General features: G+C 35.2%; 1 protein-coding gene across 1 annotated transcript; it reads left to right on the top strand.

The window, feature by feature from the left end:
- Window positions 1-3,262: 3,262 nt before the first annotated feature.
- LOC130640935 (vigilin-like) lies at window positions 3,263-16,879 on the top strand. Its single transcript, XM_057447551.1, has 16 exons — window positions 3,263-3,429; window positions 4,798-5,151; window positions 10,197-10,637; window positions 10,794-11,039; window positions 11,115-11,291; window positions 11,706-11,921; window positions 12,231-12,449; window positions 12,529-12,966; window positions 13,186-13,374; window positions 13,686-13,937; window positions 14,225-14,381; window positions 14,501-14,808; window positions 14,968-15,235; window positions 15,371-15,546; window positions 15,639-15,854; window positions 16,093-16,879. Exons 2-16 carry the CDS (start codon window positions 4,834-4,836, stop codon window positions 16,378-16,380), a joined length of 3,909 nt encoding a protein of 1,302 aa, XP_057303534.1. The 5' UTR covers window positions 3,263-3,429; window positions 4,798-4,833; the 3' UTR covers window positions 16,381-16,879.
- Window positions 16,880-17,343: the final 464 nt, after the last annotated feature.

Below are 17,343 nucleotides of genomic sequence, written 5' to 3'. Positions count from 1 at the left end.
AAGTGAAAAATATAGGAGGTGCATTTCTCTATGTGGATCATGTGGAAGAAGAAATCATACCGGGATTTCAGCCTAAGGCAGAGGATCTAGAGGGAACCGAATACTTACTCTCTGGTGATGCAAACACTAGGATCGTTAATGTCTTTAACCACCAACCGTACGGATATTCTTCAAGGTAGTACTTAGATAAGTTGCTAAGTTTGGTTCTTCACAAATAAAAAGGATGTAAAGCACCCCGCACTTCCGCAAAGCAATTTCATGATAGATAGGATACTTCACATGGATGTTGATTTCCACAAAACTGCAGCTTATAAGACGATCCTTATACATCGAGCTGCCTGTATGGATCAGTATCGAAAACGGTAGTATCAATTAGGACTGAGCCATGGCTTAATATTTACCAACACATGGCTTTAAATAGATATCTAAGATCAAAAAGCTTACGCTAAAACAAATTGAGGTAGGTGTGGGCTTCACCAAAAAGCTGGGCGAGATACATCATGACCTTCTGATTTTGATGAAGAACATGACGATGTTGTTGCCGTTGAGAATTTTTGTGCAAAACTTGTAGGATAAGCGCAAGTACGTAATCCACATCAGAGCACGAGACTATAAAACATGGGCCTAAAGTGAAAAAGGTACACCTTGTGATGAAATCGCGAAAAGTCCATGGCTTAAACCTTACATCAATCTCAACATGCTAAGAACGAGTTCGAGAAGGACTTTTTCAGGCACATTAACTGCTTTGTATTTGGCAAGATTTTATTCGCTAGTTACAAGGAAGGAAAATTATCTTAAGCTGGTTGCGAAGCCTATCTTTAAAGATGGGACTCGCTTTTGGCAAGAATCTCATGGGCATCCAGAGGGATAAACTTTAAACTATTGCCTACATTAAAGATGATGTAAACCACTTCTGATCGCGGAAACAAGAAACAAGGTTCTGTGTCTGATAAAGGATGAATCAGGTGGAGAAGTCATGATAGAATTTGTTGCATTGAGGATAAAACTCTATGTCCACAGAAGTCTAAGCGACGACAAATAGATAAGGGCGTGAAGAAAATTTGTGGTCAAAAACTATCACATTTGACGATTACAATAGATGTCTGAACGAAGACGTAAAAATATAGAAAAGCCAGATGCTTACACAGAACAAAAAGCGTCAGATGTACACACAGAAAGTGAACAATCTTGCACTTAACAGAGCTGATGACAGGAAGCTTGTACACATTGCTCGCATAAGAACACCGGCGTATGGAAAAAATGCTCAACGTAATTCTGACGATTTTTGCTTACGCAGTTTACTTTAGGATTTTTGATTGCAAATTCTAGGATTGCAGTGTATTTTAGATTCAGAGGAGTTATCTGAAAAATGTAAAATATTGCTGAATGTTTCGATGTAGGGGATACACCTGTGGAGAGCTTAAAAAACTACAGTAGACAGGCGTCAAGTTTTCAAGGATACGATACGTAAGAGAAGAAGTATACAAAGCCATTTGTAGACAACACGCAAAGACAAAAAATCTAAAAAAAATCTACAATGGTGTTATATAGTCAACATGTATGCAAATGTCGTAGGAAATCTCGTAAAACTTGATTGTGTGAAGGATCTACGGAAGGATATTCAGGACGACTCGCTACCAAGGATGGTGTAATTGACTTGGGAAAGAAAGTAAAGGATTCTAAGGAGGTAGAAAAAGGTGGGATTGGATGAAAATAGTACTAGACGAGATGTTTAGACTGAATAATAGGTTCAGTCCATTCTCGACTCCAGAATTCTTTGAAATAAAGCTCGAAAGTAGTTCCACTTTTGAGGTTTTAATCTTTAAGACATCTGGGGACAAGAATGAGTTTCAGCCATAACGACAAGTATATCGTTCTTGAACAACCTCGATCCCAGGTTTTTTTTTCATTCTGATATAGGGGAAGTCCCGTTATAAAAAAATCAAAGAGTCGGGGTCAAGTTTGGTTTTCAAAATACCTTATCAAGAGCAAACCGTAGAACTAGATGCATTAGGCAACGCAGTTGGGGCTTCGAGGTGGGAACATTGGTCAGGCTTATGGTGTGAATTTCATTGAAGGAAGGTTGAAATAAATAGGTAAGGAAGAAGCTAAGCACACGTAGGTTTTTACGAAGAAAAATAAAGGGCAAGTTGCGACGGAAAGTCCCTGTGAAGAACGGAATCGTAAGAAGAAGAAAAAGTTACAATAAATCGCAAACAACAGCACAAAGTCGCAGAAACAAAGCCAGGAGTGTGGCTATCAATGTGAAGTATGTGCCTTAAAAAAACATCCCCGTTGCCCCTGGAATAAACGCATTGACATTTTTTGGGACGAATATCCTGTCTAGTAGATTATCTTGGTATATTCATAAAGCCGGCCGCTCTTATGCATTGTGTACGGCTGTTTTTAACAAGGGCCCTGGATGAGGACGATCAAGACTAAAAGTAATAATAAATCCGATGTAGGCTCGAATTCTTTTCGTAGCAGACCTATATATGATTTACATTTCGTAAAAAGTGAGTCGCCACGCACAGTGCAAAAACAAAGTATACAAAACCAGGTAGAGAAAGATTCCATATAATCTAATCCAAGATAATGCTTTTTAAGTTTTTCCAGACGGGTAGACTGCCTGAAATTGCAATCCACCCAATTGCAATAAACAGAATTCTATTTATTAAAGCATTTTATTTTTAATTTTTAAACTCTGATGACGTTTGATGACAGACTATTTGAATCAAAACTTTCTAGAATTACGAATATTATCCAACCCTTGTAATTTTGCATGCAAATTCCAGAAAAATATGTTTGTGATTGATAGGACTACATGCCTTTTCAAAAAAACGATGTAAATGTTTATTTTTGAGCGACCTTTAAAAGGCATTGAGTCCATTCATTCGAATGTCGAGTGCCTGTGTTAAATCCGTTGATCTTATTTTTTTTACGGCAGCGAAAAAAGTTAACAAGAGATTTTAAAATTTCTGTAATTTTAGGATAAAAAAACTTTTTCTTGCCATGCATTCAGTAACAGTCCTTCGCGCTTTTCTCTCGTTTATCGCGTGTGGTTCTAGGGGAAAGTTTTCATGTGTGGGGTCTCTAGTTGTTTTTCAAAACAGTCACCTTGTGATTTGTCAACGTAGGTGCCCGAATAGTTTTGTTGACTCAGCTGAGTGGGAGCCATTATGCTTCCGCTCAAAGAAAAAAGCGATACCGTTTACTGATTGGCTTAAAAACAATAGAATTGTAAGTTTGTATTGAAATGTGTAACTCGAAATTGATCAACAGAGAAACTTTCTTCTGAAAAGTCGATGTGTTGAACCTTTACTTGAACCAAACTTGGCTTTGGACAGTACGAACTGCCAAACTGTGGCGTCAAGAATATAAAAGAAACCCGGCTTTCCAATAACGGCAGCAGATTCCTCTGTGATACAGGTAAACAAACTTCAAAGTGTAGCTAGATAACTGCAAGCTAGATATAGCGTGGATTAAATCATAATTTTAAATGAATACCACTTCACGTGTCATAAATAATTATTGTAAAATACCTACTGTAAAATTTGCTAGCTACCACTTTTGTTATATTAGAATAAAAATGCAGTAATGTGTCTCAGATCAGTAACTAGTTTTATTTTCATTGCTTTCTAGTTATTAATTGTCTAGCTACAGTCCTTTGTTGCTGCTGCTTAGGGTTGAACCACAAATCTTTCCTTAAATATTATGGTTCAACTATTATAAACTTTGAATTATACACAATAAATCCTGTTCTATAATCTAGTAAATACAAATATTGCCATAATTTTTCTTAAAAGTTTCTTATTTCCTCTTCTAAATTCAATGTTAACCTGGCTATTCATTGCTTAAAATTACAAAATTTTCTATAAAAGTTTACATTTCATATTTTCAGAAAAAAATAAGTTTTGGTCTCATCTGCAAGAATTTTCTTGCCACAATTTTTTTGACAATAACATAGATATTGTTTTAAATAAGTAAATAGTCATATCATGAAAATAAAATAAATACATGTGATATGTGCTAGGTTGTGTGATTTTATCATTATTTCAGCTCAGAAATTTTAAAAAAGAGTAGCCATGTTGTGAATATGAAGTAAATATGGTCATATAGAATAAAAAATAAGTAAACATGATATGGCTGGTATAGGCTGTTTGATTTTATCATTACTTCAGCTTAGCAACCTAGAAGAGAGAAACCATGTTCTGATTTTTTGATGAGTTTTTTGTAGATATTATACATGGCAAAGATCCAAATAAAACATCCTGGCTGAGATTGGAGCTAGAATCTCAAAAAGCCGAGTCAAAATTGTAATTTTTTGTAATTTTAGATTTAATTGGAGGATACTAGCTAAGCATTTCTTGTGCTCCGCGGAAAGTAAACACAATTGGTGCAATTTTCATAAAATAAAATAATTATTGCTCTATTTCTTTTCCGTTGAACACGATACTGTGAGGCAGGAATTTTATGTATGTTTTCAATGTGAGAATTATCACACATCAAAACAAAATATGGCATGTGTGGTTGTGTGCACATCTAATAGTACGCCATTTCTAGTTAACCAACCTGTATTTGACTATAAAATAGTCAAATTTAAAGTAAAAAAAAACAAATGTCCAATTTTAAAGTCTATTAGCGTTGACTACACGTGTAGTAATGCTTTTTTGTCCTTAGTATGTAAAAACCCATTTTTGTGCTATACTTTACATAGCCTGATGATAGTTTTTGCTGTGGAAATCATGTTTGCATTTAATATTTTAATTTTATGTATATAATTAATACCTTTTTTAGTGGAACTGCTTGACTTGATCGGATCGGACAAGATTTATGGATATGGAATCATTATCAATTAATGGTACAATATCGGATTTAAATACTGCAAACACATACACCAACGGAATCATTGGTACAGGAAGTATGACAACAATGAATGGAGACATGCATGCAAACGAGGCCCATGAAAAACAACAAACTGAAAATGGAGGAGGACCAACATATGCTGATGCATTTCCGCCTCTTCCAGCTGCTCCAAAAACTGGGAACTCTGCCAAAACATCTGCTTGGGGACAAAAATCCTCAAATGTGAAACAGTCAGCAGCAAAAAAAGTCGCTAGTAAACCTATATTATCATCCAATGCTACTCAGGTATATTGATATATTCGCTACTTAAGACTAATTAAGACAGTATGCAAAAATTATGTATTTTGCATGATTTACTTATAAAATTTAATGGAAATTAGCCATGAAAGCACTGATAACCATAATCGGATATTGTTGTAAAATTGATAATAACCATAGATAGTGAAACGATGTACACATATATTTATTACACCCACCAGTTATAATGCTACACTATAAAGAAACAAGTAATAAATATAATGATCAACACTAACACACGCCTCCCTTTTTCTTGTAGTTCGTAGAACGTCCATAGTGTATGAAATGTCTGCAACAAAAGAAGGTACACAACCTGTGTGCACAATGAAATAAAATAAAACACTTTGATAATAGTCAATTTTATAATGTCACACATCAAGTTTTCCAATCGACAGAATATTTTGTAAACTCTGACAACTAGCACCATGTTTTGTCAGACAATCAGCTAATTGTCTTTCGGTGGGTATCCATTCCACTGTACTGATTTCTTTACGAATTAGCATCTCTTTTATTGCTGCAATATCAATACGCAGTCATTTTCACTTATTACTTTCGTTGAATATATAAGTGAATGTAGATTTTTATTATCAATCTTGGCATTTATTGTGATTTTCTTTACGTCTTTTCTTAGCAATTCCGCCAGTAATTCAGATAGGTACAGTGCATCGTCCAACCCATCTGATAGTGCTAAACTTTCTGCAGCTGTGGTACTCTTCACTACCCTTTTAATTTTGTTTGATGACCAATTTAGTATACAACAATCATTATTTTCTCCAACTAATAAAATGATATGTGCACCTGCACTAGATGCACCATCTGGCAAATTTGCATGGGAAGCATCTGTGAATACGACTAATCGAAGCTCCTGGTTGACATTCATTTTTGGATATATCAGTTTAAACTGATCAGACTTAATTTTTCATTTACCATTTTGTTAGCTTAAATGAGATGTCTTACTTCTGGACTCTGGTTGATACACATGCTAAAGTGCAAAACATCAAAACTAACATCAGGCCTGGTCTGACTGGCCACCCAATTTGCTTGACCAATCAAACTCCGGTAACTTGCAATTTCAGTGGAATTAAGTTTCTCAAACTTATTTGCTTGACGTTTCGGAGATAGAGGTACAAGTTGCATCGGGTCAATAAAATCATTCTGGGACACTTCTATGTTACCATTGTTATGCTGTATGTTTAAGCCAACATATTTAAAATATTTTTCCTCAATTTTCCCAATTCGAAAGACATCTTAATTTATAAACAACCTCTTTCTCAAAAGATGTTGTTCCAGAGTGAATAAAATCGTCGACATGGATAACAAAAAGTTTCTAGAATATCCTCACGTTTCCAATAAAACATAGCTGGATCGAACTTGGATTGTACACATCCAAGCTTTTCAATTCCTTTTTCACAGTAAAAAACCAGTGTCGCGCAGCATCATTTAATCCATACACAACCTTTTTAAGTTTCCAAAGGTTGCCTTGGTCATCTGCTTCAATTGGTGGCTGCAAAAATACATTTCTTTGGATATCGCATCCCTGAAGAAAAGCAGCTTTGATATCTGTGGTTTGGCATTGCCATTGCTATCAGAATTCTCAGGGTGCTTTTCAAGGCAGTAGGCGAGTCAACTTGTAAAATTTGCTCCTCTTCAAAGCCTCTTGCAACGAGTCTGGCTTTTACAAAATTTTCTGAACCAGTTTTCTTCTCTGTAATTACCCATGTAGTAGAAATTGTCTTTTGTCCTGAATTTCTCACTTCTTCAAAAACCTCAAAATCCTTCAAGTTCTTAATCTCTTGTTCCTTGGCAGTGTGGCACTAAGACAATGTTTACTTTCTCAGTTCTTCCCTTTTCTACCTTTTCTTATTTGTCAATACTCTGAAAATCTATACAAATGGGATTTTATTCATCTGGGTGTTTCACATTGTACCAGAAAGAATACTTCCCAGTTGCTTTGCCAGCTCTGCTGATTATCGTTGCCTCTCTCCAAATGTTGTCACCTGGTTGCTTGTAGCGAATTTCATCATTTTTTTTTGACATACCCGTAAGGTTGTCAGTCATGTTTTGGTCCAAGGTGGCATCGTCAAGTTGTACTCCGTCGTGTATAGCAGCATCGGCATGTTGTCTTTGATTAGTGTTTTCTTCATCTGAAGATTCACGAATGCAATTCACCTCACCTGAGGTAACTTTTATTTCAGGGCCAGGATCTGATTCTGTTGGCTCTTGAAATTCATGCCCAACTTTAATCAGTCTGTTGTTTGATACCCTAACATAAACATTTCCATGTCGCACAAAGACAATTTTTCCATCTTGACCTATTACAGGGCCAGGTCCTTTCCATTTGTTGGATTCGTCTTTACAACCTTTACAAGACTTTACAACCTCAGTCAAATTGAGTACAATTTACCTTAATTTTATGTTTTAAGGCACGTCTGATTTTTGATGATGACTCAGCTTCTATGTATGCTCTTCTAGCAGCATGCAAAGTGTTGATATGCTTTGCAAACACTTGGTTCATTGTTGTACCTTCAAGAACTGGCGGCAAATCTGTCATCACGTTGGGAAGATTAGGATTTTGTCCAAATACAAGTTGATAGGAAGAAAATCCGTTCTACATTTGCAGGCAGTTCTTTGCATTTATTGCCCACACTAGAGCCGTTTCCAAAGACACTGTTGGATTGTCTGCCAGTATCTTTTCCACACATCTGTCGACAACAGCATGGTTTCTCTCACAGATTCCATTTTGCCACAGGCTTTCAGCAGCTGTGTTAAGGCCTTGAATGTTTAAGTTTCAACACATGTTTCTATAATCTTCATTGGCAAATTCACCACCATTATCTGCCAAGAACTTCTGTGGGGCTCCAAATCCAGAACCAATCCACATTTGCATAACATTATCTGTGATAGTGGATGGTTTTTTATCTTTGATGATTCTTGCAGTGGTAAATTGGCTGAAGAGATCAAGCAAATATAGAATGTTTACGTCCTTGTTCCACTTTTTTAAATCCATAGCTACAGTCTCATTAAATTGATTTGCCAAAGGTAAACAAACTGCTGGTCGTGGTGGTGTTTTACGGAATCTTTGACATATCTCACAAGAGGCATAAACTTCATCTAATATAGACTGATAATCATCATCCCAAACATTCGCATCACTCAGTAAGGCTTTCAATTTAGCTTGTGAAGGGTGGGCAAATTGCTTGTGTAGTTTGACAAGCGTTTTCTTTTTCTCTGTTCTGGAGCTTCCAAGGTATAAAGGCAAGGTATAAAATCAGAAATTGGTATTTCTTCCTTGTCAAGCGGAATGCAATAATGTCCTGATGAGGTACTATCAACTGTTTTGCCCCAAATTTCAGCTTGATCATTTTCAAGGTCTAATTTGATTTTGGCATTCTTCATTGCAGTTTTGCTCAATAATAATGGGATTTCACTATCAATCACATCCGTTTTGATGAAAATGCTCTTTCCAGCAATCTCGCATGGGAAGGTTACACTACCTCTGGATTTCTTTGTTTCTCCTCCACCAAATTTAAAGACTGTTGAACTATCACAGTGCTGGACTAGATTAGATTCTTTAGCATCTAACGTTTCTAGGTAACAGTCCATCCAATGCCTGCCTGCAACCGTATTTGTGCAGCCTGAATCAAGAACAGCTGAATTTCTTGCTTCACTAGTAAGTAAACACAACTCACTTTCATTTGATCCAGTAAATAATGTGATATGCTCCCCAGAGTTCATGGACCGTCTGTGAGGACAATCTCTCATAAAATGCAAAATAGACTCACAAATTTTGCATTTCGTAAGTTTACCATTGAAACCCAATGGGTTTGTTTTAGTGTCAGTGTTTCTAGATTGAAAATGTTCATTTTCACCATGTCTAAAAATTCTCTGTAGTCTGCTAAAACGGTTATGTTGATATTTATTTGGACGATTGTAAAGTATCTCTGAAGCTGAGGCTCCCCTGGGTTCTAACGCAATGCCAGAAACATCACTCTCAGATGGGATAGCTTGTTCTCCATAGAACTTTCTGAGAGCAGTTTTCATTTGATCAAATAACTGTTCTTTCTTTGAGTAATCAACACCTGTTAACACCAGTTGTCTCTCCTTGTGAGAGAGTTTTGAAGCATCAAGTAGTTTAAATGCTAAGACTGAGGAAGGCAATTTCATATCTTTTTGCATTATTCGGTTATACCTTTTTTCAAATTCCAAAACAAAAGTCTCAACTTTCTGGTTAGCTTCACGTACGTATCTATCAAATATGGTATAACGTTCGTATACCTCACTTAACTCATCTTTTTTAAAAATTTTATCCAAATAATCAATAAGTTTCTCTACACCATTATCGGCATTAATACTTTCCAGTTTCAGTTCATTAAACACTTTGTCTCTAACACCACTTGGATCATCTTCCGGAAAAGACAATGCTACTGCAACTCCCCGTTTCTTTTTAACTAAATCTGTAACAATGCACCAAGCACGTAACTCTTCACAATATCTGTCATATGGTTTGTCTTTGCTATTGAACACTGGTGGGTTTTTATAGCCACTCATCTTTAAATTCTTCAACTACCCTTTGCTACCATGTAAAATTGATAATAACCATAGATAGTGAAACGATGTACACATATATTTATTACACCCACCAGTTATAATGCTACACTATAAAAAAACAAATAATAAACAATGATCAACACTAACAATTGTTTCTTATCCATGGTTTCCAAAAAATGCATTTTTCTTTCTGTTTTTCAAGTTAAGACAGCCCATAGGTTGTATTACAACAAAAGTTTATTGATCTTACCCCTAAAAACTAAATGCATGTGGGATGTCTTCATTATGTTCCTTTCCAGGTCTGTTATTTACTTTACTGAAAACGATAGGGGTGGCTATTGAAGTTATAACATATCCCTACTTATTGCTACTCTGTAATTTAGGTCACTAATTGCAATTTGCTATTCAATAAATTGGTTGTTGATTAAAAAGTAATAAGAGAGATTCTTAGCTAACAGTCTGGAAAAATGCTTTTTCATGTCTAGGTATTCAAGATTCCATATGAAGAAAGGAAGTACAAAAACATTATACCACTATCTGAAGATTTTCATAGACAAAGAGATAACATTTGTGATATTATGAAAAAAACAAAGACCAACATTGAAGTCAGTATCAATAAAGATCAATGTTTGACAGTTATGATCACTGGAAAAAGAGAAGATACAGCAAAGGCCCAACACGAAGTCATTTCTAAGCTGCAAGTACATGCCAACATTGAAATTAAAATTCCAAAGGAACACCACCGTTTCATTCTTGGAAAGGGTGGTAAAAACCTCCACGAGCTGCAGCTGATGACAAATACTAAGATCTCTGTACCGGATAAGAATAATACCAACCCTCTAGAGTCAGACAGAATTAGCATTACTGGACCAAAAGAAGGAATTAGTCGAGCAAGACACGAAATCATGTTGATTTCTGAAGAACAGGTAAATTTAAATTAAACGTTGACCTGATTTTGCTTAATCTTTTTTTTCACATTTATTTTAATCTCACTCTGTATTTAAATTATTAGAACTATATAACAAATATAGATATAATTGAGAACTTGGTTGATAAAGTTTAGTGATTTCATTTTGATTTAGTCTAATCGTGCATTTGAACGACTGAAAGTTCCTCGGATGTATCATATTTTTATTTTTGGGCCAAGCCATGAAAAGCTGGAAGAGTTAACTAGTGAAACTGGTGCTCGTATCAACATTCCTCCAGTGAAATATGACTCAGATGAAATTGCTGTGTCTGGGGAAAAAGAAGGTGTACACAAAGCTGTGAAAATTATTATGGACATTTACAAGGAAAGAGAAAAACGATGTAAAACAGTGTCTGTAGAGGTATGAACTAGTCTGTTGTACTGAACCTAAACCAAGTATGTCTACTAGTCACTAACTGTTTTTTATGTATTACAGGTTAAGAAAAGTCAACATCGATACGTTGTTGGGCCTAAAGGGACAGGCATTCAAGACATATTTAATCGCACTGGGGTTTCAGTTGAAATGCCTCCAACTGACACGGATGAGACGACAATCACATTGAGAGGTGACCAAGACAAACTTGGAAATGCTTTGACTTTGGTTTATGAAAGGGTATGTATGTTTAAATATACCTTAAAGGTTAAAAAAAGAGTAAGGATACAACAGTGCAGAACAAATTTTTGATTGTATCTGCCCTGGAATAGGGCTGAAATAATTAGTGTGTATCAGCAACATTGCTCGGAAAGGGTGGACTATTTCAGTTTGATTTTGGTTTTGACAGGATACCTTTTTAGCATTATTTGAACAAATTCACCTTTCAATTCTATTATGAAACTATAGCAAATCGTTTTTATTTGTAATGCGAAAATTATTAATGCGAATTGCCATTTATTTGACTTGCAATGATAACTTCAGCACTTTTTATTCTGTGCATTTTAATTCTCACATTTTTTTATATCCTTTGTTAGTGAAGTTTAAATAATTTAACAATCAATTATCTTATTTCTCATATATTTTTCTATTTAGGCCAACAGTGTTGCCACAAGTGAGCTACATGCTCCCAGGTGGCTTCGCAGATTCATTATTGGCCGAAAGGGTGAAAATATCAAGAAGATCACAGATGATTTGGGTAGTAAAGTTCATATCGATTTTATTGAGAATGAGGACAAAATTCTTATAACAGGGTCACCAAATGAGGTGGCAGCAGCTGAAAGTTTGTTGGAGTCATCACTCAAAGAGTTGGTAAGATTTATTAGGACATTCTAATTTTTTGTTGATGTAAACCTTTCTGTAAAAGAATGTATTAAAATACTTCTTTGCCTTTTTTTTTTTTTTACTCTGAAAAAAGTGTTATAGCCTTATTTCTGTTGTGGAGATCTTCCCTCCTGCGTTACTGGATGGACTCTTAAGCACATCAGTACCAGTATAAACAATAATTTCAAGAAAATTAAGAGCAAATCATCAATACTATATAATTTTTTAAAAAAAAATTAAGATTGTTTGCAGGTTTTTATTGTGTTCTGTTTTATTATTCAATTCTGCATCGTTTAGAAAAACACAATGTCATATGCGGATATTGAAGTTGACCAGCGATGGCACCGCCACATCATTGGAAAAAGTGGATCTAACATTGGACGAATTAAAAACGAAACTGGAACATCTATAAACATACCGCCAGACAATGAGAAATCAAATGTAATTCGAATTGAAGGAAGTCCAGAGGGTGTAGCTGCTGCAAAACTTGAGATTTTAAGCATGGCTCAGAAAATGGTAATACCTTTACAACGTTTACATGTATCTTTATTTTAATTTATTAGGTTACTCTATTTTTCTAATTTTTATTTTTAAGGATAATGAAAAATCACGAGATATCATAATTGAACAAAAGTATCACAAGAATATTATTGGCCAAAAGGGGGGAAAAGTACGAGAGATTCGTGACAAGTTCTCTGAAGTGCTTATATCATTCCCAGAAGCTGATACAAAAAGTGAAGTTGTAACTTTACGAGGACCTCGCGAAGATGTTGACAAGTGCTACAACTATTTGAAGAAACTTGTCTCTGAATTAGTCACTTCCAGCTACCGTTTAGAAGTGCCTATCTTCAAACGGTTTCATGGAAATATCATTGGTAAAAATGGGGCCATTATTAAAGGCATTAAAGAAGAAACCGGCACAACTATTGATATTCCTGCTGAGAACAGTTCAAGTGATGTTATAGTTATAACAGGCCACAAGGACAAAGTACATTTGGCTCGTGACAAGATTTTGAAAATTCAGGATAGCTTTGTAAGTGTCAGTTTTTTTGTTGTTTTTTTTTAATTATTATATATATACTTCAAAAAAATCGTTTAGTTTTTTTAGTAAATAATTGTATAAAATGACTTAAAGTATACTTGTGTAAGTTATTTGTGCATGTTAATGCAATCATGGTACATGGCATATATTGGAGGTCAGAGTTTGAAAATGATTTCAGTTCTATTATTAAACTATTGAATGACATTTTAGGCAAGCATTGTAAAATCAGAGGTTAAGATTCCACAGAAGTTTCACACTTCCTTAATTGGTCCTGGTGGAAAATTAATTCAAAGTATAACAGCTGAATGTGGAGATGTTTACATCAGATTTCCTCCTGAGGGTACAAAGAGTGATATCATAACTGTTCGTGGTACAAAAGAAGATGTTGAGAAAGCAGTGGTATAATATCTTTTACTCACTTTTTGTATATTTTCTGTTCAAAATCAGGGTTTTTAAGAGGTGTGTGATATCAGTGTGCTCATGCCTGCACGCGAATGTTTAGTTGGTAACACATACAAACTGCAAAATTGCATAAGAAATATGTTAATGTAGCACACCTGAGAGTATGGCTAAAACACTTGACATCTGTCTTTTACTTCCTATGTGCGAATATCTTCCTGAAGTCTGAACACTGGTTAATAAATGTTAGTACTCAGCTAAGTACAGATTAGTCATTCCTCAATCTTACTAATTTTTAAACTTATATTTAGACTCAATTAAAAAAACTGGAAGAGGAACGACTTGAGAACAACTTTTCTGCTGAGGTGACTGCAAAACCAGAGCATCACAGATTCTTGATTGGACGTGGTGGAATTAAAATTCGACAAGTACGAGAAAAGACTGGTGCACGAATTATCTTTCCAACAGCTAAGGATGAAAACCAAGAAATTATTACCATTATTGGCAAAGAAACGGCTGTTGAAGCAGCTAAAAAAGAGCTTATGGATCAAATCAAGGACTTGGTGAGTTTAATGTTATGCCATTGTGCATTCAATTTTATGTATGCGATTTAATACATCAAATTATTTTCATTTTAACCCCCAAAACTGTTTAAGTAACTCTGGGATTTTACCTATATGTCGTTTTAACTCACAAGATAGAGAAACGTACTGAAGACGTGTGTTTGGTAACTAAGAGCAATATGCATTTTGGTGATAGTGAAAATAGGAGTTGTGTAACTTCTTCGAAGAATTGTAATCTTGTTACCATTCCAATAATATAATTATATATGCTGCTGTATTTCTTTTAGAACAATATTGTTGAAGACGAAATTGATATCGATCCAAAATATCACAAAAATTTTGCTGCACGACGCGCACAAATTTTGAACGATATTTCCACTGAATATGGTGGTGTTAAGATCAGTTTACCCAAGGATCAAAAATCAAGCAAGATTTCAGTGACTGGTATTTATAATATATTCACAGTTTCACGTATTGCACGAAAACCTTCTGGTCACCTCTTTACTGCTGATTTTTAATTTTACATTCATTAATTTCATTCATAATTCTTTATTTTCTATTAGGGGCACGAGATTGCGTAGAAGGTGCAAAACAGCGTATGTCAGAGTTGGTAACGGAGTGGGAATCTTTTATCGAGGTCAAATGTGCTATACCTCAAAAACACCACGGTTCGCTGCTGAGTAACAAAGGAAGAGATATTCAAGAATTAAGTGCGAAATTGAATGTGCATATTAAATTTCCTGATCGTCAGCGTAAAGAGGATAAGCAACAAGCAGAACCATCTGCTGAGACAGATGCTGATAATTCCAACGATGTTATTTCGATCAGTGGTAATAAAGATAATGTTGAGGAGGCAAAGACTGCTTTACTTGTAAGTTATTAAACTTACATTCATGATGAAAACAAGCAAAAATATATGACAATACATTTTGATCTTCGATTTACTACAGCTTTCTTTATAAAGAGAAAATGATATCACCTGCGTTGTCACTCTGTTAGGAAACCTAATACATATTGGTAATATTTTTAGGCTCTTGTTCCCATCTCCGAAGAAATAAGCGTACCCTTCAGTTTACATCGAATGATAATTGGTAAAGGTGGTGAAAACATTCGAAAGTTGATGGAAAAACACAAAGTGCATATTGCTATTCCCCCAGCTGATAAAGCCGAAGAAGTCATAGTAATAACAGGTCCAGAGAAATGTGTAGCAAGTGCAAAAATTGCTATTGATGAACTTATGGAGGGATCCTTTGAAATGCTTGTGACTGTACCACACAAGTACCATTCGAATATTATTGGTGAGTTATTTCGTGAATGTCCTTGTCTTTTCTCTATAGCGATAGCTTCTTGTCAATTTGCGTACCTTATTGTTTATTTGGAAAACGATTTTACTATTTAAGGTCCTTGAGGATTCAATGCTTATCTCACTTTAGGTCGTGGTGGTGCTGTAATAACGCAATTGCGCAAAAAATTTGACGTTAAAATTGATGTGCCTTCAGCAAACAGAGAGCAAACAGCTGGTGAGAGTTCAGACCAGATTAAGTTGACAGGTTTGGAAAAGAACTGCGAAGCTGCCAAAAACGAAATTGAAGCGATGGTCGAAAAGTTTGTAAGTTTTTGTCCTCTGTACATTGGTTCTGTGAAACTTAAATTTGATATCATAAAATGAAGGAGTTTTATCAACTTTGTAACCATTTTTAGGAACACCAAGTGACCATCGAAGTGGAGATTGATAATCGTTGCCACGGTCGAATTATTGGACAAAGAGGAAAGAGCGTAGGGAAATTGATGGAAAGTTTCAGTGTGGACATTCGTTTTCCTCGTGATAACCCTAACAAGGACTTAGTACTGATAACTGGACTCGAAGATAATTGCGAACAATGCAAAGAACACTTGCAAATGTTAGAAGAAGAATACGTATGTTTCTAAATATTTTATTTGTTGTCATTTAACTTCTTTGGTCAGCATTCCAAAACTAGATTCGTATTTAAAGAATGTTATGAACAATGTTTCGCACAACAGGGAGTATATGTGGCATCACGATATAGTTTTACCTAACCTAATACAAGGACCAAAAAATTGCTACCTCTTGTCCAAATTATTGCACATATACACTTAGTATAAGTTTTCTGCAACAATATTTTTTCTGTTATAGATGGACGAAGTGATGGAGAGATTAGAAGAACAGAACATGCTAGCATCGTACACTGTCCAACATCGTCGAAACGACGACACTCGAAACGACAACCCGTTTGGTTTCGTTGTCAAGGATGCCCCTTGGAATCAGCAGCAACAACAGAAGCAGCAGGCGAAGGTACCGCAACAACGCCCTCCTTCAGAATATGAAGCTGATGTTGGAAATACCGCTGACTTCCCTTCATTAGGTGGCAAGAATGGAAACAAGCAACAAGGACAACCTTGGGGACCATGGAGTGCTCAGTAAAACCAACTGCATGCTGACTTGTTGCAGTTGCTTTGCTGTTTTAAATTTGTTTTTTTTTTATTTGCGGATATGGATTTTATGAAGGGAATTATTTAATTTCGATGAGGTTGGTTTGGTGACTATTTTTGCTTTAAATCTTTTGTGTTTTTATCAGTGTGTTAATACACTTACAGATATATATATTATACTCTTTGTTAAAGATAGATAACTACCTGAAATTCTGACGCTTTTTCGCTGATGATTTTGGCAATTTGTGTGTATATTTTCCAATTTTCCCCAATCGTTAAAATTAACGTATGATAAGGAAATTTTTATGGTGTCTTTGTGTTTTACGTGTTTTTAAGAAAAGGGATTTTTGTATTTCTATTGGTATTTGTCTCACCCAAAATTTTGTGGGCATTGACATTTTCTTAAAGAATTGATATTTTAGTACGAATTTCAGATCGTGTCATTTCAACATTGTTTGTGTCAATGATAATATATGACCAGCTATGATGAACATGTGTGTTGTTTCTAAACAAGGAATATTAAATCATCTCTATTTCGGTATTAAGGTATGTTTGGTAATGTAAATAGGGAACGTTCACATATTACGTAATCATTTTTGGCTATTTTCTACTCCCCCCTCCCCCATGTAATCAGTCGTAATCATTTGGTAGATCCCCCTCCCAAAGTAACATCATCATCTCCTTAAAGCCCCTCCCCTATAAAAAAAATCCGGAAAGAATTATTTTTCTTCCTTTTCTCGGTTATATCAGACCCTACAAAAGTTTTAAATACTTACAGTTTTGTATTTTACTTTTATATTCTACATGCAGGATATAGAATATGGCGAATACAAACGCTTTAGATTCTTGATATTTTTCACACTCTGATAAAATATGCTGTTAATTTTTTTGATTTGCTTATGTCATCAAACCACTTGACCCCTCCCCCATAATCAAGCGTAATCAAGTTCGATGA

The sequence above is a fragment of the Hydractinia symbiolongicarpus genome, chromosome 4, assembly GCF_029227915.1.
Source record: "Hydractinia symbiolongicarpus strain clone_291-10 chromosome 4, HSymV2.1, whole genome shotgun sequence".
Classification (NCBI taxonomy): domain Eukaryota; kingdom Metazoa; phylum Cnidaria; class Hydrozoa; order Anthoathecata; family Hydractiniidae; genus Hydractinia; species Hydractinia symbiolongicarpus.
This window is presented reverse-complemented; position numbering and strand designations above follow the sequence as displayed.

What these genes read in the sequence shown, in the direction of transcription:
- LOC130640935 (XM_057447551.1), top strand. Translation starts at nt 4,834, where the DNA reads ATGGATATGGAATCATTATCAATTAATGGTACAATATCGGATTTAAAT. An exon ending in TGACTTTGGTTTATGAAAGG is followed by an intron (nt 11,292 to 11,705) that starts GTATGTATGTTT and finishes TTTTCTATTTAG; the next exon opens with GCCAACAGTGTTGCCACAAG. An exon ending in TAAGCATGGCTCAGAAAATG is followed by an intron (nt 12,450 to 12,528) that starts GTAATACCTTTA and finishes TTTATTTTTAAG; the next exon opens with GATAATGAAAAATCACGAGA.